General features: G+C 40.6%; 1 protein-coding gene across 1 annotated transcript in view; it reads left to right on the forward strand.

Moving 5' to 3' along the window:
• Window positions 1–24,973, forward strand: part of LOC140649873 (uncharacterized) — a 36,779-nt gene that overhangs the window by 10,823 nt on the left and 983 nt on the right. Inside the window, 8 exon segments of the mRNA XM_072857710.1 lie at window positions 5,137–5,340; window positions 9,337–9,557; window positions 11,932–12,028; window positions 14,862–15,062; window positions 16,040–16,161; window positions 17,766–17,994; window positions 21,456–21,657; window positions 24,466–24,529. Of these exon segments, the coding sequence (XP_072713811.1) occupies window positions 5,137–5,340; window positions 9,337–9,557; window positions 11,932–12,028; window positions 14,862–15,062; window positions 16,040–16,161; window positions 17,766–17,994; window positions 21,456–21,657; window positions 24,466–24,529 (1,340 nt within the window).

Below are 24,973 nucleotides of genomic sequence, written 5' to 3' on the forward strand. Positions count from 1 at the left end.
CAAAAGAGATGACAAAGAAGAGTCCTATAAAACTCCTGGTCTTAATCCCTTAATCCTATCAATGCTTTCCTAAAATTCATATCAACAGAATTTTACTGATGCCAATAATTGCTAAAGCATGACCATGTTCTTCAAATTATACTTCTGATACAAGTGGCAATTAAAAAAAAATCCTGCAAGATTAGATGTGTTTTTTTTTTAAATTACTTTTCTACTACTACTAATTTCGTTCAACCTGTTTTTTGGCAGTACTCTGTATATATTTAGTCTCCCTGGTTCCAATTTAACATTCATCTTTACTTTCGTGGGTCTCACAAAGCATTTGAGAGAGCTCTTTTTAAATCGCAGAAATCAGAAAGTGGATGTGTAGACTTTGCAGCTGAAGTTGGTTTTACTTCAGCTGCAAAAAAAAATTATTTAAAATAATTGAATGGATTTGATTTTGATGATAGTCTTAGAAAGATTAGCCATTTATGGTCTTTTTTTTTTAATTTGGGACTAAAATAAGCTTTCTTTTACGATCCCTGTTTTCAGACCTTTTGCCCATGCCAGATATTTCACAAAGAAAACATTCTTTCAAATCTTGCCACAGCATGTAATTTTTCTGGAAAGCTTGGGCAAAAGCCATCATCACCACTAACAAAAGTAAAAATGGCTTTGCAGCTCACTAAGACAATGAAAAAAAGATCATTCTCCTTCTTTTTTTCCATAGTGGCTTGCTCACTAAATAAGATAAGTTTGCTTTTGGTCAAGAAACATGTACACCTCCTTAAGGGTGAGGGGTAACAGGAAAGGAGAGAGGGGATTATCCAGTAGTCCCTCCCCTCCATAAATCTCAGTTAGAAAAAAACCCTTTTGTATTCTTTCTTATCTGGTGTATTCCCTCCATATGCTGGGACAGGCAAGTCCATTTCTACGTTTTCACCTTGGAGAAGGGGCAGCAGACAACTTTCCCAAATAAAGGAGAAGCAGTAACGAAAGGCACTGCAGAGGCTCCCTCACTAGATGCTCGGAATTGACCTTGACTCTCTGCAGGATGGGGGTGGCATGCTGACTCATTTGCCTTGTGAATCTTTTGTCTGTATTTGATGTGGTTTGAAACAAGGTCTCCAACATAGAGAGGGTGATGGAGGGTCTCCAGGAACACGCGGCAGCGGTGTTCGAACCACATCCTGTGCAGTCAAGTTCTACCACTTCTTCTCATGCCTCCTGACAGCAGAGCTACGATCATGTCTGGAAGGAAATCTATGCCTGCACTGAGCTCCACCGAGTACTTAGAAGGGGAAATGATGAATAATGGTCAATTGGTCAATTAACATGTCTGGCAGGTGTTTGTCAGCTCTGATAGAGCTCCTCTAGATTCTGTTTGGATACTAGCGTTCCCCTGTTTCAAAATTCAGTCTTCTGCTACTGCTGCTAAGCAGGAGCTGCCCAGCTACAATGTATGGTTGCATGCCCAAGCCACGTACGCAGTGTCCTCTCCTCCTTGGTGCTCACTAGCTGCTGTGCAGCCACCGGTCTGGTCACAGCACAAGCAGTGTGAGATTGCACCTACCTAAAAATAACATCCATACATGCCTGTAGCAGGGCTGGGGTGTGGATTTGGCTGCAAGGAATAGAAGCATGCCCTAGTATTTACTGGAGAGTGTGATATTAGGGAATGGGTTAGCATGTGTGTACGGAGGAGAGGGGAGGAAGGATGGAGGGATGTCTTGGTTGCTGCTTGGTTGTCCAGCAGCTGAGCACCTGTGGACCTGGCAGCAGATGCCTGCTTTGTGCAGGGGCAGGTGTGATGGCAAGTTCTTCCTCTTCGGGAGGAAGTGGCATTTGTGGGCATGGCCTCACGGAGGTTCAGAAGTTGTGAGAGCAGAAGCTGTGAGAGGTCTTCAAGTTTTGGGAAGGGGAAAAAAAACCCCCACAAATGGCCTAACTGGCAGGGTAGTGAGTAAGAAGTAGGACCTGCCCCTGTGGTATCTGGGGAATTTGTAGTAACTGTGGCATGCCTTAGGTGGCGAGCTCCGTGACTAATCCTCTGAATGTGAAGGTATCCCTTTGATGCAGATGGACTTTGATTCCCTGTTTCTTTATTGTCCTTCTGACTCAGAAGTCGTTTACAGCTGCTGCTTTGATGAGTTTAAAAGCATTACGCACAGAACTGTTACATCCCAGAAGTTCCTGTATCTACAGCCCAATGCTTCATTTGGCTCATTCTACCTATGCCCGCCTGCCCGCACCAGTGGGCCCTGGTGGCAAGTTAAGAAAGGTCTGAAAAACCTCCTTACTTCGCTGTTGTTTTTTAAAGAGGAAAGGTCTCAGCTACCAGGGCTGGATGCAGCCCCAGTGTGAATGAGAAGGTCTTGCATCCCTGAACTTGGCCAGGACCAAGCAGGGCAGCAAGTAATACAGGAGCAAGGGAAAGGGAAGAGAGGGAGAGAGACAGCATTCAGTCTCTCCCCATTCCCTCTTTCTTGTCGATTAATCTGCCCCAAGCCTGATACCAACTCTGCATTCAAAAATAAACCCGCATTTTTCTGTCAGGAAAAGCTCCCACATGTAAAAACATACAGTTCTTCCTACCTCAGGCTGATCCTCACCAGGAAATACTTGATTACTTAATGAAAGCTTCAAGGAAAAAAAACATTGGGTTGACTCGTGCAAGCTGCATGATGATTAATGAAAAAAAGAAAGAAAACACGATTGCACTGTACATCTTCTGTCAAGTGCACTGAGTCCACAACTGGATTGGGAAAGAGTGCCTATTTGGGGGCAGTGCAAGGGACATGACTGATCTCAGCAGCATTAGGTTAATTAAAAACCTAATTTTGAAACAGTCTAGTCATGATGGTATAGCAAAGCTAGAATTAGATCCTTCACAAAAAAAAGCGCTGTCCACGTCTCAGTGTTTTTAAAATAAAAATTCAGCTGCTACCCTTTTTTCCTCATTTTACTGGCATTTTTCAGACAGAATTGTCTGTCTCTTTTTAAAGTGGAAATTTTAAGTGGAAATGCTTCATCCCATGCTTAGTCCATATACTTATTGTGATATTTAATAGACATGTACAATTAATGCTGTTGATTCAGGAAAATATATTTTAATTCTATTTGACCTCACGTTATTTTAAGTAATAGAGATTGAAGGACCTAATTTTTCTAGAATTTAAGAAATTAGACCTTTGGAGTCAACGTGGACAGGATGAGTGAGGATGATCATGCTTAGTAAGGATAGAGAAATCAGTTAACAGGTAATCTATCATTGCAGGGATTATGTGAAGAATTAATTGCTTGACAGTTTGACATCAAGATTTGTTTGGCTTGAAGAAATTTTTGGAGACAATACACCCATGTCAACTTGCAAATTTACAGAACAGCCAACGTAGTCCTGAATTTATCTGTGTCACTTCTGTGGGTAGCTTTGTTAGGGTGTCTCATGTTGAGCAGCATAAATTTGACAAGCACCAATTTGTGAAGATCCATTAATAGGATTTTCTCTAATAAGAAAAAAACAATGCCAAAATCAGTGCTATAAAACCCTTAACACACTGAAAAGAATTCCAACTTATGCCATCCAAGTTCAAATAAAGTGGTAAAATAAATTGGGATAGAGAAGTGGGTTAAGAGGACAAATTTTTCTTATATACCTGATTTTCTGAGGAAATTAATTGGATAACACCTAGTAAATCACTGTCCATAATGTCCCACAATTAATAAATACTGTGTGACTCATACTGATCTTCTCATTTACACTGGTACTAATGCCAGTTTAATTTCACTGATGTTGGTGGAGTAACTCCTGATGCATGTGAGAAGACCTTGATGGAGTTGATAACAAGGCAGGTATAGCTGTCTTCCTGCTTGCTGCTCGTCTGCTACTCTTTGTACTACATTGTGGAGAGTGCTGGAAAGAAGTAAGAAACAAAAAAACCCCAAGTATTGAATTTAATTTTACAGAATGTTAGCTAGAGCATTTAATACATGCTTGTGTTGGGGGTGTTGTGTATACATCACAGTAAAACTTCTCTACAGCCTAGTCTGGTGTTACTTCTTTGTTGCCACACTATGATTTTGCCCCATGCTCAGCCTATGATCTGCTGGAGCCCAGAAATCAGTTTTTCTTTTATGGTGGGAGGAAAAAGGATGGACTACGAGGTCAGACATGTCACTAGCCATAGCTGGGTTGAGGTTTTGATGAAACATGTTCTGAATTTCTTCAGAAAAGTTCCTCGCTCTGACCCTTGCTGCAGCCTTGTCTTTGGAACAGGGATAGCTCTTTCATACAGCCCAGGGACTTTATAAGGATAAAACACTAAGGATTGGAAAGCAATCAAATATTGTGGAGTTATATGCCATGATAATTTCACTCCTGGCTGGATTATGAATTTCATCCAGTATGGCACTTCCTTTCCTTTTCTTTTCCTTTTGTCATGATAAAGCCTGTGCATAAAGCCATCAAATAAGAATCATATGCATACTTACCACACCAATTTTTAACTATGTGTGTTGGAACTAGGAACTAACTACCGAGGATGATAACACAGTTGTGGCTCACAGTGGGGAGGATGTAGGAAATATCAGCTCTGGTGAGCCTCCGGCATCCTCCAGAAAGAATGGAAGAGGGTAAAAAATTATTTATATGTATATATATGCATGTATATATTTAATAAAACGTGAAAGAAGGAATAAAAATTATATCAACCTGCTGTTTCTCTGACAGAAGCAGTAGTGCCATTCTTTTCCATTATTGTACGGTTTCCACAGGTTTCCATGACAGTCAGTCCTGTAGGCAGCAGCAGCCTTCTCGTAGACAGCAGACATAGCAAAACTGTCTACTTTAGAAAGTTTTAGAAATCTCCTTGAGTAGCAAAATAATTACATTTTTCCTGTCTGGAAGAAGGTGTAGTTATAGGGGCAGCTTGCAGGTGCTAGGATTAGAAGAGGGCACAGCGACTGCCCACAGGGAGCATGTGGTGAGGAGAGGAGCCTACTTGTCCCTTCTTTTCTTACATCACCTGAGACTCTGGGAGCTAAAGGTAAAAAAACTCAACATAAAACCTGCAGAGATCAGAGCTAATTTTTTTAAGAGGAGAGGCTGTCATCCGACTGAAAATGCAACTGTGCATTTGCTCTGGTTTGTTTCAGCGAGTGTGCCTGGGGATCCTTAACTACTTCAGGTCCGTGGAGAGAAGCCTGACCATCAGTACCGCCGGCCTTTCCTTCAAGGCTGGTCGCCTAATTCCCAGTGCAGAAGACACCTCCTGGGTCAGTGCTGCGAAAGGAGGCACTGATGGTTTGGGTGGCCTGAGTTCACAGCCGTACATTCACTACACACCAGCTGACTCCAAGGTGAGGTACCACCCAGCCTTTAGTCTTCCAAAATGTGTGCTTCCACAGGAGTACCTAATCCAGTTCTCTCTTCCATGCAAGCTATGTTGTGATCAATCGCTGAATCATCTGAGGGATTCAGTGTAGCTTGTTTCTCAGAACCACGTGTCTCGCCTTAACAGACTAAATACCTGTATCTACCAGCGGTCTGTAGCAAACCTCTGAGGAACTTCAGGCACATAGAAGTATAATGTCAATACTGCCTGCCAGATAAACATTTACTTAGACCGGTACTGCTGGCTGTGCTTAAACTAGGACCTTTGTAAGTGTGGGATTATCACACAGAGTAGATGTTCCTGAGAAATCTGAGGCATTTTGCAATTTATGGAAATGCTTGTTTAGGTAACTCCTAATGACTTCTTGTCGTGGTTTAACCCCACAGCTGGAGTTAAACCACGACACTTCTAAGATGTACTATTTAGATTTAGGTAGAGTTTAAGACTTATCATTTTTTAACCTTGGATGAAGGCATGTGGCTGAAGTGATATAATTAGTACACTTAGCTTCACAGATTGGAAAAATAATAATTCGAATTAAATTCCTAAAGCTTATCAAACTGGTTTCCCTAACTTTTTTGTAAAATACACTGAACAGAACCAATATATCATGCTGACATTAGTGGCTTGATGTGATATAGTATTTTGTCTTTCGAGCTGCAGAATTTCTTTGCAGCTCTGCTACCTAACACTCATCCCAAAGTTCTCAGGTAGAAAGCCTGAAGACACACGATACTATTTTAATAGGAGTTTTTTCAACATTTTGAGCTCACATTTTTTTCTCATTTACTGAAAACTTGTTTTGTTTGTTTTGGTTTTTTTGCTGTAGAAACAGAACGAAACACACAAGCCACTTAAGGGAAGAATTGTGGCTAGAACCAAAAAGGAAGTAGGCTTCCTGCCCCCATTTGTTGCTTATGTTAAGACTTCAAAACGCCCCCTCAAAAAAAACCTCAAACCAGAAAAAAACTTCATATCCCTAAACCTAAAAAAATCTAAACCTCTTTGAAAATAAAATGTGTGGGGAGGACATAGAGTTGACAATATTTTTAAGGTATCTTTAGTTTTATTTCTAATATGGCCACATTTATCCTAATCAATTAAAATTACTAAATGAAAAGCTACTTGGAACTAGCAAATTGTGATTTTTCCACTTAAGAAATGTTGATCTGGGTGGTCCAGAATCTTTGAATTTTCAAGTCAGAAAAAGGAATTTAAAAACTTATGTTTTCCAATGGGAGGTGTCAGTTTTACAGGAAGCAGACATTGTGACAAACTCTCCTTCTGAACTCTGCATAATATACATTTATTTTCATTCCCTTTTTTTTTTGTCGTAGAAGAAATGATGCAAAGATCAATCCTGACCTTCTATCTAAGCACTCTCTGATCTGGAGATTAGCTGTGAAATACTTCAGAGAGCCCCTAGCAATGAGAGAGACATTATTTCACAGTGGCCTCTCTTTCCCATGGACTAATACATGGATATGGATATATATGCTTGAACTTCAACTAAAGCTTAGATAAATATTTACTAATTCTATTACAGTTTAATTGGCAACAAATTTAGAAGCAGGGGCAACAGTATTTCCTTAACAACGGTTTCTAATGTGGGGGTTTTTTTAAATATACTGCACAGACTGTCTCTCAAGAACTGAAACAATAATACGGCCATTTTACTGGCAAACTAATTGAGACCTATCTAACATATTCTCTGGCATGTGCTATAAACCCCAAGCATATGGCATTGTTGTTAAAAGACTTCTAGCATCTAATCTGTGCCCAAAATTGGAGGCATACCTGTCTTATGAATCCCTCCACATTGTAAGCTGTGAGCCCATGTGATGGCTCAGCACACAATGTACCTGAAACTGAGAATCTGAGGCAGTGTTGGACCCTCCCTAGCAGACTGCTTGGGATGGAGATCATCAGAGGCGTGAGTTTCAATGACAGAAGGCCCTGCAAAACAATGCATTAGATGAAATTAAAACTCTTTTCTGTCCCCTGTTGAGATTCAGCTTGGAAGAAAGTAGATAAAATATATGTAGGTGCATAAGTGTTGCTTTACAACCCAAAAGGGATTTGTTAAGCCCCAGTAAACCTGAGCAGAGCTAGAGGAGGAAAGCCAAAACCTGCAGGCAAAAAGCATTGCACATAAATATCCAGTTACTTGATTTGTTGCTATCGACATATAACTGGGTATTAACATTTTTTATAGGCATAGGTAGTATTTAGAGGGCTTGGGTAGTCTCTTTAAAATATGACTCCCAAAATGAACACAACAGAGAGAAAGTCTTCATTTCTTTTTGGTTTTGTTTTGTAAGAACTCTCCAGTTTTGTAGTCACATGCCCCTTCTGCAGAATACAGTGGTCTTGACTGAGATTTTTAGGAGTGGGACAGGGCAGGAATCACCAGAAAAAAATTCAAGAGCTTGAAAGTGGAGATATTTCAATGAATGTTCTCCATAAGGATGTTTGAAAACACAACTAAAATCCCCTTCTACCTGCTATGGTGAAGTCAGCCCAGTATTTGCTCTGTTATTTACCTAAATCAAGTTGAATTTAATTCTTCTATAAAGGGCTTTGATTTAACCTTTAGCAAATTCTGCACCCCATCACTAAGAGCGGTGAAACAAATAGTCTGTTCAGAAGAATAAGGAGAGAACAGAGAGTGCAGAACACCGTGTCGAAAGAAGGAAAGGAATCTGTCCAGGCTGATCCAACATTATGTTCAAATTAGGCGTACATTTTGCAGGGCTGCCTCATTAACTTTATGGTAAAGAATGAATACTGATCCAGCATAGATCTGTGAAGCTGGCAAGCTGTTCTTGCCAGTACGTTTAAATTTGACTAAGATTTCCATGACTAAAGCGAATGCCTTTTCCTTTCCTTCATCCTTTCTTTTAATAGAATTTGAGACATCCAGGTGCTAGCAGGTAAAGTTTGGGTATCATTTGGGATCTTGTAAAGGAAGATGTTAGGAGAGCCAGTGAGAGGAGGAAGTCCCAATACATCGTGCATCATTATTTGGCCCTGAAGTGAGAAGAAAGGTGCATTACATACCAGGAAATAGTGAAAACAAACAGTGGAAAACAAGGAGCTTGTATTTGCTTGCTAGCTTCTTACAGGAAGAACCATTTTTAAAGGCTTCTATGGCTATACCCATATACTAAGTGTTTATTTACACTGGGAGATTAACTTCTGTAATTATACACCGAGAAATAGATGTATGTAATTCCCTTTGTGGCACTCCTAGTCAAGAAACAGAATATTTTGAAAGCTAACATGGCTTCTGCTGGCTGCAGTACTGGATTCTTGCCTGGGGTGTTACCAAGCTAACTAGTGACTCACTGCCAAGGTAGATTATTTTCTTTTAAAGATGCTGATGTTTTTTTAGAAAAGTAACGTCATTGTTAAACTATTCTATTGAACAAGTGCTGATGTCACAGCAATTTGGGACATCAGTCAATGGGCGTTCCTTTTAATTAGGGCTAAAGTCTTTGTGTGTGTGAGCTTGTCTCCAAATCTTGCAAGTGTAACTTACCCAAGAAGGCTTTAAAAAAAAATGTTGACTTTGTATTTGAATATCAGAATTTGAAACACTTTTTGCCAAATTTGAGCTAATTTAGAAAAAGGGAAAAAAGTTCTACCTTAGTTCAAGAGATAATCATCTCATTTTGATACCTTGTTGGTGCTTTTTGTGGATTTATATGCCTGAAGAAAAAACTAGGCACAATAGAAATGTCATACAGTTTGTCTTACTCCATGATAGTATAAATGAAGCCACAGTGTAGGTGTTACCTGGAAAAAATAATATTTTGGCAATATTTTATTTTATTGTTCTTTGCTAGTGACAAAATACCATGTTTCTAGGCCAGGTCCACCGTTAGATATGTTGATTATACAGAATTGCAACCCTTGCAGAGCTGACTGCTTGTATCTCTGTGTCTTTTTCATGGCATAGGTCCACAACGCTCAGTTCATGGAGTTTGCAGAGGTGGAAAACCATGACAACTTTCACACTAGTGAAGCTGGATACATTCACACGCAGGACCAGTGAGGGGTTTACATAATAGATGATGTGGCTTTAGAGGACCTGAAAGAGCTTGAGAACCAGCTGCTGCTTGTGGCCAGCCAGGACATTGAGAAAAATAAAAGTAAGATATCTACAGGTCCAAAAGACCTGTGATATTTTGGTTTGCTGTTTTCAAGGTAGGCTGATCCTATGACTTCTTCAATCGTTGCTGTACTTCTGCAAGACTAAGTGCTGACTGGAATTTTGAGACCTTTCTTTATCCTCCTAGTTAGCTAAGTGATGAATGTGTTACAAAGACCTAACTGAGCATGTGGAATTGCTTGTCACATGTTGTTAATGTCACAGTTTTGCACTTATTCAGGGTCATAGATGTCAAAGTCATCCTGGAGGGGAAAATAACACAGAAGGGACATTTACTGATGTAGTTAAGTAATATAATGAGCAAGCACATCTTCAAGGCACAGAGAGAGAGTCAAAAAAAGAAAAATGTTAATTGCTTCTGAATGTCTTTTAATTAATGTATTGGATTACTTTTCTGCAGGACTAAATTTACCTCCCACCACTTTTAAACTTTTCTCAGTTGTAAATAAGACGCTGCAAAATATTTGATGTTCCAGACTTCCTTTTTTCCCCTCTGCTTTTTTTTAATAGTAAGAACTGAGTCGAGGCAGACTGTATTACAGATTTCTAAAAAGAGCAGCGGTATTTGTAGAACAGTGAGGAGGAAGAAGCTTGTAATTGTAGAAAGTATGGGGGGAGGGCCATTAGAAAACAGTCAATATATGCCACAAACATGTATGATATTCAGAGAATTGCACAAAATATCTCTTAAATCACTGGAATTACTTTCTGTATTGATAGGATAATGTTTTTGATGCTTTAGTATGCTTCCCTAAAACTGAACGTTCTGACAGAGAATGCAGGGCAGAGCTGAGGATGAAGATGACCAAAAACCTTTATAAACCTGTGAATGCCTAAATGCCTGCTAGGACCTCCTGCGAAGTCACTTGAAGATCCTCATTGTGGACCTTTTTCTGGAGCATCTTTCATATGAGGAGAGGCTGAGAGAGCTGGGACTATTCTGCCTGGAGAAGGCTCAGGAGGGATCTAATCAGTGTGTGTAAATACCTGGTGGGAGGCAATGAAGAAGAGGGATCCAGACTCTTCTCAGCGGCCCCCACTGACAGGACGGGAGGCAATGGGCACAAACTGAAACACATGAAATTCCATCTGAACAGAAGAAAACGCATTTTTACTGTGAGGATGGTCAAACACTGGCACAGGTTGCCCAGAGATGTTGTGGAGTCTTCATCTGTGGAGATATTCAAAACCTGACTGGACATAGTCCTGGGCAACCCACCCTAGGTGACCCTGTTTGGGAGCAGGAGGTTGGGCTGGATGACCTTCAGAGGTCCCTTCCAACCTCAACCATTCTGTGATTCTGTCATGACACGAGGCAGACTACTGAATGAGGTAGGGTACGCTGGTAGGCCGGTATAGCACTTCCTGTGTTTATATGTCACTTCATCACCTTCACACAGTACACTTGAGGACTGACCATGTACAACCTGTCCTAGCTCCTTATGCTCCTTCTTGTTATGGTCTCTTTCTGTGTGTCATGGACACAAACGCTTTTAATGCTGACTTCTTCGGTGATTGTGGACTTAAATGACTCTCTTGTTCAGCTTTTGAAAAGTCTGCAGCTGAAGAGCAGCTGCTGAAGCCTCTCCTGTTTACTCCATGGCTGATTTTTAACTCTGCAGCTCTAAACATTTCAGATTCACTCTACTTGATTTATCATTTATTGTCAAAATTAGCTCTAATTCAGATAGTATCACAACCAAGAAACCAAAAGCCAAATTTCTTTAAGGATTTCTCATGGGCTGCTAGTGTAGAAACATTTGTAGTGATTTTTTTCCTTCCTTCACAGTCATTTTTAAATTATGAAGACTGACTTTTCTAATAGCAAGCCATCTGAAAAGAAAGCCCTCCCCTGGGTCTGCAGTCTGCCCTGCTATATTTCTTTGTAAAATTTATGTTTGAGTAGCCCGTGCCGCTTTTCTTTGATCTGAGAGTGAAGGTGAGGAGGTGAAGACAATCCCAACATGATTTGGTGCTGTGAAAAATTAGGCTTCTCTTTACTTTCCTCCCCTAGTTTTCTTGTGCTTTCTCTGGCTTTATCTCTTGATGTGGGTCTTTTGAACTCCAGCCATTGCCCTTTATCTCAAGGAATGTTTGTTAAAAGATGATGGAAGAGATATGTTTAAACCAAATGCTTGGCGCGCTTGTTCTTTGCCTTGCAGCATACTCTAGGGCCCTCTAAAGCTTCTGGGACTTGAAATCTTTTCCTGGCCTGGGGTTCCCTGGCAAGCAAAAACCACAACCCTGTGCTATAAATAAAAAGAATTACCACAAGCCCTGGGACTCTAGGCATGTGGAAATCCCTCTGATACTGACATCTGCTTGTTTTCTACTTGATTTTTTTGTCTTAGGCAATGTAACTTGTGAGCAATTCAGTGGCAGCAACATCCTTGGCTGGGCACATGCCTCTCTGGATCGTTGTGCTGTGCTGCTTGACCTCTGGACCTGTGAAACTGCTCTCTTGGAAAAAAAATGCCAGGTACAGAAGCTTTTCTTGGTCTGAAAACAGTGATTTGCAATCCGTTCACTTCAGGTTGTGCAAGGTTCTCTTTCAACAGCATTTCCTGTTGTGTATACACAGGGATGCCAGAGCCAGCAGCCATGGGTGGTGGTATAGGTTTCAGATGCATTGGGAACCTGGTGCTAGGCTGGGCTGGGCGCAGAGGGTTGGAGCTTCTGGGTGCTGTGAGTTGGGTCTAAAGGACTACATGTAATGGCTTTTGCAACAAGAGAGCAGAAATGCTCTCGTCAGACAGCAGCCTCTGTAGCTGCTGTGCCAGGGGCTGGAAGCACTTCTGCAAGGCCTTAGGGAGAGTCGCCTACCCCTGGATAATTGGGAAGGATAATTGTGAACGACAAGGCCATCTCCAGAGCAAAACTGCAGAGCATGTTCTGTCACTCCTTGTGTGCCAGGGGATGGAGCAAACGCAGACTACGAAGAATCAGGTCCAGCCCTCAGGAGCTTGGGCCATCAGGAAGTCCAAGATGCAAATTTTTTCTGTGGTCCTGGCTGTCCCTGCTTTCTGGGGCTGGTGCAGGAAACTTTATGGCTGTCATTAGAACTGTAATCACTGCATCTTTGTGAAGCCCATGGAGGAGAGACTCAGTCCGCAGCTGGCTAGGCCCATCATTTGGATTACCCTTTGTCAGAGGAACCAGAGAGGTATTTTGTATGTTACAGCATAAAAGCCAATCCATTTATTAATAAAACCTATATATATGATTATGTATATATTATAAATTTATTTCTTCTTTGTTAGTTAATCTGAGCAAAAAATGCCATGTTTTAGTATGGAGTTAAAAAAACCAACAAACAAACGCACGCTAAAAATGTGTATTAAGTGATTCGTAGCTTTGCCGTTCACAAGGGCTGGCTGTATATCCTGCAGGCTTTCCCCTTCCACTCTCTGAATCTAGTCATGTATCTGTATTTTGCCACGGGACGTGAAAGCATACAAGGTTTCTGCCCAAAGACTTCAGTCTGGAAAGATGAAGAGTAGACAAGCTCAGAGGAAGGGACCCAGAGGAGCTGGAAGTGTGTTTCTGCCTATGGGACTCACCAGTCCCAATGACAATGCTGTGAGTGTCAGGAAGCGGAAAGGAGCAGATATTCCACTTCAGAAGCAGGGAGAAATGGCACTAATTGACGTCACCTTCACACACTTGAAAAGTTTTGTTCTCAGTCCTGGAGTAACCCAGGGCAGCTCTCAAAATAGGAATGCTAGAGGGTGTTAGGGAATCTCCTGTGTACCATTGAAGAGGCTTTAAATAGAAACGCTTTTAAACTAAAATAGTTGTATGGAGTTTAGGAAATCTCCTAAGGCCACTCTCCCGTTTTCATAGAGGGGCTTTGTGTTACAGAGCTGTATAAAATATTGTCTAATTGCCTTGTTCACTAAGTTTCTGTTCTCATCCCAATAGACTTTGCTTTCCATTGCTGTATGATCATGCTACCTCTGTGAATCTACCTTTTATTTTTATCATGGGCCTTCCGTATAAGGAAACTTGCTTTCTTTTTGGAATAAAAACTCCCAGTAGAGAAGAATGAAACCTCTACAGCAACAATACACTAATTCTCTTCCAAAACCATTGAAGAGTATATTCTGGAACTGCTCTCACAACCCAACTCTCTAGACAGGATTAATAGTACAGATGTGCTGCTGCTGGAGGTCTTTTGCTTTCAGCTGAAATGAAATGGAAATGGGTCTCACTAGCTTTGTTTCCAGCTGGGACAGAGTTCTTTCTGAATGAGGAAACTATAACCGTTTGTTCAGCAGCTGAGACAGCTTAGCTTAGCCAATATGAAATTTGCTTATAGCCTATTGCAGTGTCTTAGCTTCCTCCAGAACAGTTCAGGTCAGGCAGGTCTACATCAGAAAACTTGACTGTTTCCATTGAAATCTGAATTCTCAGCTACCGAGTTACCTCCTAAGCCCTTCTGCATCTTCCTCTTCCGCAGTCTTCTGGTATCAGTATGGAAAGTAATGTGGATGCTTTTCTACTTCTGTGTCACTGTAAAATAGCCAGGTGTAGATCATTTCATATTGACATGACCGATTTGTCCAAAAGAAAGAGCACTGGCCATTCATATTTTCAATCCCCTAATTGCCATCTGACCAAAAAGTACTACAATGTGAACTCGAGAGTTCATGTGCTGTCATGCTTGGCACATCTCTTTTTCTGTCCTAAGCTGTGGGTATTTGTAATTAAATTTTTTTTTAAATAAAACTTTACAGCTGTTCTTGGTAGAGGAGCCTGAAGAGCGCATGTGCCTTTGTACATCTTTAATTACATCTTCAATTAATTTGGAGTTTCTCCAAAAAATGTAAAGTAACTGTGACAGTCATTGCCAAATGAGATAACAGAGAGTCTTGTATGAGTCTGGAGGTTTTGGGTTGGGGGAAATTGAGTTTTTCAAAGACACGAAACCAGTGTGTGTGCTGGAAAAGAAAGAGAGAATGGATTAGAGTGGAAAGAAGTAGGTTTTTTTAAAGTAGTAAGTACATTGCCTTGTTACTTTTTGAAGGGAAAAATGTGCAGAATAAAAATCTTCATGCTTCAGTAGAAAAAAATGATGTTAACTATGCAAAATTTGGAAGAAATTTCTCGTATGGGCAGTTTATTCTATGTTCTGTTCTTGAGCTTTCTGATGAAACATCAAGTAATATCCTGTGCCAGAAACAAGATGCCATATTGTGTCACTGTTGGTTTGATATAGGCAGCAAACTCCATGATCAGAAAACCCTCCCCAAGAGAGAATGAATATTTGAGTGAATCAACATTTCTAAATGTGCTTCTGAATATCTCTTCAGCTTCTAGATGTTTACTTTGAAGCTTACCAACATGCTTTGGACCCAGAGGAAAGGTTTGCTTTGGCCTAAGTGATAACTGACATCTTGCATAAACGTCCAAGGTTTGATCTCAAGCTTGAATATTTCATCAACACCTACAAGGATGAAGGCATCTGTTTGCAACTTCGCCTCCAAATGCTGAGGGACATACTAAACCAAAAAGTAGGTTGAATTTACAGTATATCCATCCTGGGGAAGTAGGAGATGAAATCCAGAATGAGAAGCTTTGATTATAGCCTGCATGGGTTTACAGTGTTAAAATGGGTCAGTACTAATTTACCAATGAATTCTATGGATGCTTTGTAAATTGAAGGCCTGAAGCTCAAGAGCAGAAAGCTATCATTTCATCAATATCAGAAAGAAAATGTTGGAAAGATTGCAGAGCTTCATATGTCATGTGAAAGCCACATCTGCTACCGTTTGAGACAATTAGAAATAGTAGTTGAGAGGTGTGGAAGCTAAATAAAATTATAATCTATATTTGTTCTGTAATGCAGTGGATAAGGAACTAGTCCTGTTTATAGTAAGTGAGATGAGACTTTAAAAAGAATATAAAAAAAGCTTGTACTTTAAAGTGCACTTTGAAAAGCAGTATATTTCAGATAGCTGTGAATTCCTGTGCCAATAATTAAAGCACAACATCTGAAATCCTCACATTTTTCCTCTGGTTTAAAAATCTGCCTCAGCTTTCCTCTGTATCCTGCCACAAGATATTTCCTTTCTCTGAGCTTTAATCTCAGAGACTGCAAGTTGGGAAGTTTAATTATGTAACCTTTGTAACATGGCTTTTAGTCCACAAACGGAAGTTTGGGTTTTGGTACAAGAGGCTACTGTTGTTCTGCTGTTGCCACTAATGCTACCGTATTGCTGGCGATAAAAATGGAGCCTTGTCAGCATCGTTGGAGCTCAAATTTTGTTCTGAAGGAATATGAAAGATTCAAAATAATTTTAGCAGGAATAATTAATCTAGAGTGGGTACATATACAATTTACTTGACAATTTATATATATATATAAATATATATGAATAGAAATTTTTGCAGCTTATGTTTAAATGAAGAATAGTTGGTTTTGCCTTGATTTCTAGCCATGTGTGAATTTTATTGGCTAATGTCACTTGTGTTTATTGCTGAGTTTTAGATAGATGCCCAGAGGGAGTATGTCCACAAGATTTGGCAGGAAGGTCAGAGAGGTGGCATTGGTGAATTTGGACTTCCTTATAATGTAATTACTAAGCAGCTTATCTCTCTTAACACTAGCTGGTGAGTAATTATACAGTTTTCTTTTTCCAGAGAGTACCTCTTTCTGTTCTAGTTTCTGTGATTGATTGTAAAAATTTGGGATCTAGCACCTGAAAATAAGACTATTGGAAAAAATGACAGTCTTAAGGTGAATCAAGCAATAGATCAGTGTCTAATGTTATTTAGTCTCATGCTATTTAGATAGCCAGAAAAACATTCAAAGAAGAAAAGTGATTCCTCCCCCACCGCCTTTACACTGTCCTTTCATGACAATGGATTTGATAATTGCATCTTGCAGTGCAGTGGGACATTACTATTCCCTCGGGTACAGACTATTAAACAGTAATGGTGAAAGTGGGTACTGAGGTTAGCCTTGTGTCCTGGTTTCAGCTGAGATAGAGTTAACTTTCTTTATAGTGGCTGGTGTGGGGCTATGTTTTGCATTTGTGCTGGAAACAGTGTTGATAATACAGAGATGTTTTAGTTGTTGCTGCACCAGTCAAGGACTTTTCAGCTTCCCACGCTCTGCCAGGTGCACAAGAAGTTGGGAGGGGACACGGCCAGGATAGTTGATCCAAACTGGCCAAAGGGCTATTCCATACCATACGATGTCATGCTCAGTATATAAAGCTGGGGAAGAAGAAGGAAGCGGGGGACGTTTGGAGTGATGGCGTTTGTCTTCCCAAGTAACCATTATGTGTGCTGAAGCCCTGCTTTCCTGGAGATGGCTGAACACCTGCCTGCCCATGGGAAGTAGTGGATGGATGCCTTGTTTTGCTTTGCTTGGGTGCGCGGCTTTTGCTTTACCTATTAAACTGTCTTTATCTCAACCCACGAGTTTTCTCACTTTTACCCTTCTGATTCTCTCCCCCATCCCACCGGGGGGGGAGTGAGCGAGCGGCTGTGTGGGGCTTGGTTGCCGACTGGGGCTAAACCACGACACCTTGCTTTAGGCTCGCTGCATCAGTATCCATCCTGACCTGGCTTCACAACTTTCACTGCCCTTTGGCCACAGCCTATTACTCTTTCTAGTGCAAGTGTCCGGTAGGTTGTGCATGTACTCTGTTTTCCCACGTGGAACCCACACGTTACCTGCAGTACAGACCTGCCACATGTTCCCCATCCTGCAGCTGTGCAGCACTGTGGGTTATACCAAGGGTTTACAGAGCAGCTAATACACACCCAGAAGCCAAGAGCCCCTTGCCTCTGGTCCCTTCTGGTTTCCTGCCTCTGTCTCAAGGCCCTTGGCCCTATTCCTCCCCCTACACACATTTTGATTTTGTGTTGGTTATCTGAGGACTTATTTTCAAGTGCAGACAGTTTTAATGGGCGGGCATAATAGACGTGAAAATGCGGTTCATAAAACATGTCAGCTAACGAAAGAGAATTTTAAACATTTTCTGTTTTCATTAGCAAATGAGACTACTTAGATGTGTTCCAACATAATTATGTTTATTAAGGCTTCAGTTCTATTTTCAGATTTGATGATTGATTTCTAATGTGCACTAAAGCCATTGCAATTTATTCTTGCAAATTAAGCAATTGCAAGGTTTCTTTATATATACAATTTATAAAAGCCTCATTTGAGAGCTATTTATTCTTTCTTTGGTTTTGCTGTTTTTAAGTCCTACTTGGAAGAACAGTTATTTGCTGGAGTTTCACCCTTCTCTTGGTCTGGTGTGCTCAATCCCCAAAGCTCTTGAGTATCTCTACCAGGAATTCTACAGCATCTGCAGACCAAAAACAGCCAGTAAAGCAAGTAATCTAGAAAAACAAGTACTTCAGCTAGTAGTTGATGAGTGGCTAACTATGGAAAAAATGGAAACTTTTTGCAGGTCTCAGATTCAAAAAGACGTAAGTTCCGTTTTTATGTTAGTAGTGACTCTTTAAAGCAGAATGACCAAGAGTGTGATCTTGCTAGTTCATTTATGCTTGCTGGTCAAAGTTCTAGCTGTGTGATTCTTAATTCAATTATTTGTTTATGATCGGTGAAGATCCATTCCATCCACCTTTAAAACCAGATTTTTTTCTGTAAAGGAACACAGAAAGGCAGAACTCGATCTCATGCCAGTATAAAGTAGGAACAATCAGCTTAATGAGAAGGAAAATACACACACTTAAAACTGACTTGAGAGCACGCTAAGTCTCCGGGTTTTGTGTTTGTGTGTGTGTACAGTCTGCAAAAAAAAAAAAAAAGACTGGACACTAAAGCAAACATTGTTATAGGTAGAGCCGGTTATTACTGTAATGTCCACCATTTCCTGGTGTAGAACTCTGAATTTGGTTGGTTATAATTTTGATAAATGCTAATTATTGTGAATGAAATTATCGATGCTGGATGTCTCTATTGGGGTTTTTTTTTTAAATTAGTCAGCTTAGTTGTTGCTGAGAGTAAGAAATGGAAAATAAATTCTTTTATCTGTTTTCTCTACAAGATTGTGATACAGCTATGCTTTGGAGCATACATTTCAAGTTTGGGAAGGCTCATTTTAGGTAGTGATATGCTATGCTTTCATTCCTGACAAGTTTGGCCAGCATAAACTAAACTAAAATAGGCTATTGCAACATGTTCAGTAGGAAGACATTATCTGAAGTTTCTGTGTGCCCTGGTACACCTATAACCCGAGGCAAATCAAGACTTTCCACTGTCCCTGCAATAATAGCTCTGGTCTAAGTGGTCCATGTTTGATTTGAGTCTGAGCATTGAAAGTGAGCATGAGAAGCTGTTAGCCTGCACTGTCACTCGTGTTGCCTTTGACGGAGGCAGCGGAGGAAGTTGGCTGAGCAGATCACAGAGGAGACATGGCAGCTCTGCTAGTGGAGCAGGAGCTGGGCAGGAGCATGGAGAAAATACAGCTGCCTTGGTAAGTGGGATGGCAGCCACTAGATGGGAATGAAGATTGAGGTAGATGAAAAGCTGGGAGACAGAGACTAGGACTAAGACCCAGTGGGTTCCTTCCTTTTGGAAGGAAAAGATATGGGGACAAAAGTGCACTGCAGGTTGGGGCTGGAGCAAGAAGGCACCTTGGGTGGGGGTGGAAGGTTGAGAATGGTTTGGTAAAGAAATTGGATCAAGCTATCCAAAAGCAGTGATAACAAGGCTTGCTAATCAAGGGAGTGGGGATGAAAATGAAAAATTGAGGCATGGAGACAGAACTGGTTAGATGAAGAGACTGCGAAGACAGTGATGGGTAAGAAAGTATAGAGGCAAACTAAAGGCAGAAGGGCACAGCCACCTAGGCTACTCCCCTCCCTGCCCTGGAGCTAAACCCAAGAATTACCTATCCAGTGTCAATCTGATGCCAATAAAATCCACTGGCAGTGTCCCACTACTCTCTTGTTCACAGCAGATCACAAACAATTCTTCACTTTTTGAATTTTAAATCCTAGAAGTCAGTGGCAGAGTTCTGTGGTGGATCTTAAAGTTACCGCACCGCTGTTGCCAAGGGGGAAAGGGAGAGGTTTTGTTGTGTTTACCTCTTGCACATTCCTTTTCCTCCAGCAGAAGCTGCAGATGAGACAAACAGACGCAAGCAGGCAATGTTTAGAAAGACATTCAGGTTGTAAAAGTCAAGCATTTAAATTTTAGGAAATTTACCTTTGCCAGAGCAGATTTAATTTGGTTTCCTTTTGCATAGCCATGATGATGCAGTCTTTACCTGATCACATTGTTTTTCTTTATGACTTGGTATGCTAAAATCAACATTTCTGTCCTTCCTGGACTGCTCCTTTTGTGACCCTGGACCTCATTCTTTCATGTTATTCCAACCCTTCACTAAGGACGGTTTTACAAGATACAGTTTTTATTCCCCATTGGACTTCCTAAATATCTTTTGATTTCATAATAAACAAATTACCCAGGGGTGAGGTGCAGATGCTGCCAGCCTGGGAACAGGTGCTTTTCCTATGTAGAAACATCAGAGTGCCAAATGAAAAGAAAAGTGAATTCTGGAATGAAAAGACAAAATGGTCCCTGGGAAGCTGTGAGACCTTTCTTGCTCACCCCAACCCAGGATCAGCTATACTTATGTTATTCCCATGAGATAAATAGCTGTCCTGTTCTTAAACACATCAAGTGTTAGACTTTTTCAAGCAGTCTGTTGTAGTGCTTCACCAGCTGCACCTTTACCAAGTTCTCCTTAAAGTCTAGCACGGATGTGCCTTGCTACAGTCTAAGCTTATTACCTCTTCTCTTGTCCTCTTTGGAAATAGGGAAGATGCTATTCTCCTTGTAGCACCTTTGGGAAGGAGCACATAAAGATGGCTTGTCCTGTCTCACCCATCCAGAGCCATAGAATTACAAAAGCACATTGTAAAGCACTAGGGGAGAGGGACAAAATAAAGTTGCACAACTTCTGGCACAACTTTGGGGTGTTGTCTTTTCAAACTTTTTTTTTTTCAGTGTGGCTGTGAAAATGTAGCAAATGGCAGATGTTGAAATCTAGACTTTTATTCCTAGGAACTGCATGGCTGGCTTCAGATTTCCTCGTGTTCCGTGATTCATTGGTCATAAGCAGCGAAGCATGAAGCCACTCGGCTGTAACAGTGGCCACATCTGTCCTGTCTGACGTGAGCAGGGTGGCACGGTTGTAGAGTTTGTGACAGCTAAAGACGAGGAACATCTTCTCCTGCACGCAGAGCCAGGAGCTGTTCCTGCCACCACTTCCACAGCACAACAGCCAGTGGACCATTTTCTTCTTTCCAGCTCTCCACGTTACCAAGCTGCAGCTTTTGATCATTTTTCTTTTCTGGGTTTCTGCTCTTTTGGAGGCTTCCGCTGTCCCAGTAGAAAAGGGGTCCAGCTCTGCTGAGTTAGCTGACCACATGAGTTTGCTGTCCCCATTTTGGGAACATCATACATACAGTGGCATGTGTGCTGGGATTTGTACACTCTTTAGAGGAGGAATGGCCTCAGCTAGTAATAAGTGAACCAAGTTACAGAGCCCTGCTTTAGAGAGATATATACATCTGAAAGCCTTCTCAATTTTGATTATAATAAAAAAGGCAAGTATCTTGTGTTAGATATAAAAAAATAAACAAAATAAACTTTATTAAGTCTTTTGAGTAAAGCCACGTTTATAGATTCAGTGTCTTTACCTTCGAAGCAAGTGGCAAAACACCAGTGCATTTTTAGGGGTCAGGATAGGTCGGGGTAGGCACAATTCTGACCTTGCATGGGTTGCAAGTCAGAAGCAGCTCCAGTCATGATTTACTCCAGAAAAAGAAAAAGGAGAATGGTCCCCTAAAGTATTTAAAGACTTTGTCACCTGTATGTAAATTATTTCTGTGTTTCCTTTCTTTCCCTTTCCTTGCAGTTATTTGTCGAGGTACTGATAGAAGACCCTGTGCTGGCGCAAGAGATTGCTCTGTCACTATTAGAGGTGGGAGCAGACGAAGAAAAAAAGATAGGCAGAGAAAACCAGCTCTTTATCCTGGGTTCCTTCTCCATGCTCCTGGAGCTTGCCACGCTCCGCCATCGGCTGATAGAGGTGGCAACAGAGAGTGCGTGGGAGCCAGGTTAGTGGGTCAGTAGTGCTGGTTTAGCTATGGTGACCTCCGAGAGGAGTGGATTGTAGGGAAAAAGTAACTTCTTTTAAACAGACCATCTCCTGTAGTTGGAAAAAAAACACACAGAGAGGGAGAGTGCCTGCATTTGTGTTGTGGGCGGTGTGTTTGCTTGTTATGTGGAGATGGAGTCTACCTGGGGTTTGCAGATGTTTACTAGTTTCAAAAGTTGAGGCCACGCTGCTCCTCAAAGCTTAACAGGAGAGGCCCTTTCCCAGTGAAAATACAGAAATTTTGTCAAAAGGAGAAGGAGCAGGAGGAATTCAGTGATCGAATGAACACAAAGATGGCTTCTTCTGCAGAGTTTCACACAGACGATTATTTTAACTGCCTTCTTATGAAGAGTAGTGCAATATAAGAAAAGGCACGCAAGAAGTACAAGCTTTGTTCACCACCAGAGGTAGGAAAGCGTAAAAATTGTTCTGGCTATGCTGATCCTTAAAATGATAATGAAATAATCTACACAAGGGAAGTCAGTGTCATGCATTTATGGAGTTATCAGCTGGAGGAGATGACAATTTGTACAGGAAGACGAAGATAAGGACTGAGCTAATGGGGAGACTGAGACTACAAAGGTTAGTGTTGAACTACTGGCTTGGAGGCAGGTTATTGGTGAAATTCCTATTGTTCAGCTCCATATTACTTGACATTTTTATTAATGATCTCAGCAGAAAACACAAGAGGGTGCTATTAAATTCAGGACATTGTAGTGCTGGCAGATAAAACTGATAGGGAAAATAAATGGAGTATCTTACAGGAAGAACTCACGGTTCTAAGGACTGGAGTAGTAGAAAGGAGATAAGCATCAATAACACAAAGTTTAAGGCTCTGCATAATAATAGGAAATTCTCCTGTGGACTTTGAACGCATTAGTTGGAAGCAACAGAGGAGGAAAAAGAACTGGGTGTATAGCTGGCCATGGGGTAATTGTAAAGTGCCAACACATCGCAACCGTGGCAGGGGAAAAGCCGTTATATTTTACTGTGAATCAGGCAATGAGTTTTGTAACCGGTAGAGGGAGGGAGAATTGATGCCGTGTACATGATTCTGGTGAGGCCTTGCCTGGATTATTATGTATAATTTGGAGATTTGTGTTCAGGCAAGATAAATTCATATTGGAGTGGGAGCAAAGATGATCTAATAGCATGCTGAGGGGAAATAGAGAATGCATTTTACAAAAGCAAATGAAATATCTTGGCTTGTTTATCCTAGCAAAATGAAGGCTGAGAGAAGATAAGATTGTTCTCTATAAATACACCAGGAAGATAAGCACTGGGAGCGGAGAGGAGCTATTTAAGCTAAAGGCCAATTTTGGCAGCAGAACAAATGGATCTAATCACTGTGAATAAATTTAAGATGGAAATTAAAAGAGGATTTCTAAGAATCAGACAACAAAGTTCTGGAAGGGAAAGAGCAAAGGGTAGAAAACTAGCAGTTTTAAAATGGGGCTTGATTGACTTATGAAAAGGATTTGTGGGACGTGATTGCTTGCAATAGCCCAGTTGGGTGTGTAGGATAGGTGACATTCCAGTTGTCGTTTTTCTTTGTCTTAACCCTTTCCCTAGCTTTCTTCTTGAAAATTTAGAGTCTGTATCAAAAAATAAGCAGCATTTATTTTCAGCAGTTGAAAACCTAGGCATCTTTAAGATACGTGAGCCACAACCATTCAACTTAGTTTGGTGGAAAACCTAATTTTCTGCCACAACTCTTTTCCATTAAAATAAGACCTTCTTGAACTCTCATTTGATATCTGGAACTTTCTTGGGCAAACTAACAAACAGGTTAATTTACTTCAACCCGAGCAATTCCATGAAGCAAGAAGGTCTCCTTTCTTGCTAATTTGTGTTTCTTATTTGGATACTCAGCTTTCTAATAAAATACAGATTCTAGTTAAACTTCTTCCACTGGTTGAGTTATCTCTGTGTTCCTTCACTCATACACATATATACATACACACTCATATATTTTCTGGTAATTAATAAGGGGTAAGGTTACACTGCAACTTTTCACTTATCTGAAAGGTCAATATCCAATGACTTTTTTTTTCATCAAACATGTAGGAACTTAATATCTTGAAAGCCCTGTCTCTGTGTCAGATTTCATTAATATTCACCAACTGATTTAAAAATTATCCAGAGGAGACAGATGAGCAGACCAGATCATCGCATGGCTGCATTTCTTTTGGGAACAGGGCTAAGAGGACACACTCATCTGAGGTGACATACTTAGAAATCCCTGAAAAAATAGCAGTAAATTGTCATTTTCCAGGATGGGAATTCAGTGGAAAATTATGACAAAAATTAAGACCTCATAATGCATATGTAAGGCCATTAAGCATAACATTATCTTAATTTAATAGAAGATGGTTAAGTCAGTCTAAATACCAGTATAAACCTATATAGTTTATTTAATGTGACATTTTGAGGTGCTATTTTTACATCTTCTTTTGATGTGATGAAGATCACAGTTCATTATAATATGAACAGTTAGAGACTCAGATTCAGACTGAAACACCAGAAAGGTTAGTAACCTTTTTTCCTGCTAAGCAGAGTAAAATTAAGAGAGTGCACCTACATTTGTGGATTCCTCTACCTCATACCATAGCTTCTATCAGACTTCTGGGGGGGACCTGCCAGAATTACTCCCGTTGCTTGACTGTCTCTCCATTCCTTGAGTGGAAGGTCATTCACACCTAAAAGTACACATGTACGTTGTATGCACTGTTCCTTACAGCCCTTGCTGCTTCTCTTTGTTCCTCAGTGTTCCTCACTCCTCAGTTCCACTGTATTTGTCTTCTACCGTCTGATGAAAAGGGACATCATTGGTAGAATAGTAGGGCTAGACAGTGCAGCTTTAGTCTGAATTTTGCTTCTTTCTGGTTTTGACACAGTCACCTTTTTAATACCTTTTCTTTTTCTCTATTTTTCCCCTTTACACACTACTAATAAACTGATTTGTGTGCTGATGTCTGTTCTGTATAGGCTATTCATATTCTATACTGGTCAACTAAGAGCAACATTTATAATAATTACACAGAGTTTTTTGTTTTAAGACCTTAGAGTTGATGTTGGCTGTGCTCCATGTGATTATTGATTGATGCTCATGGTGCCTTTCATATATTATTTTGTCTTCTCCCCTTTTCTTTCCCTTACTTTGCAGGCACAGAATGCTACCTGATTTTAAAGGACTAAGAGCTATGTCTACTAGGTTATTTGTGTCTTTATCACATTTTCACAACATAGCTTCTCTGTGACCTGATTTCTTGACT

The sequence above is a fragment of the Ciconia boyciana genome, chromosome 3, assembly GCF_034638445.1.
Source record: "Ciconia boyciana chromosome 3, ASM3463844v1, whole genome shotgun sequence".
Lineage (NCBI taxonomy): Eukaryota > Metazoa > Chordata > Aves > Ciconiiformes > Ciconiidae > Ciconia > Ciconia boyciana.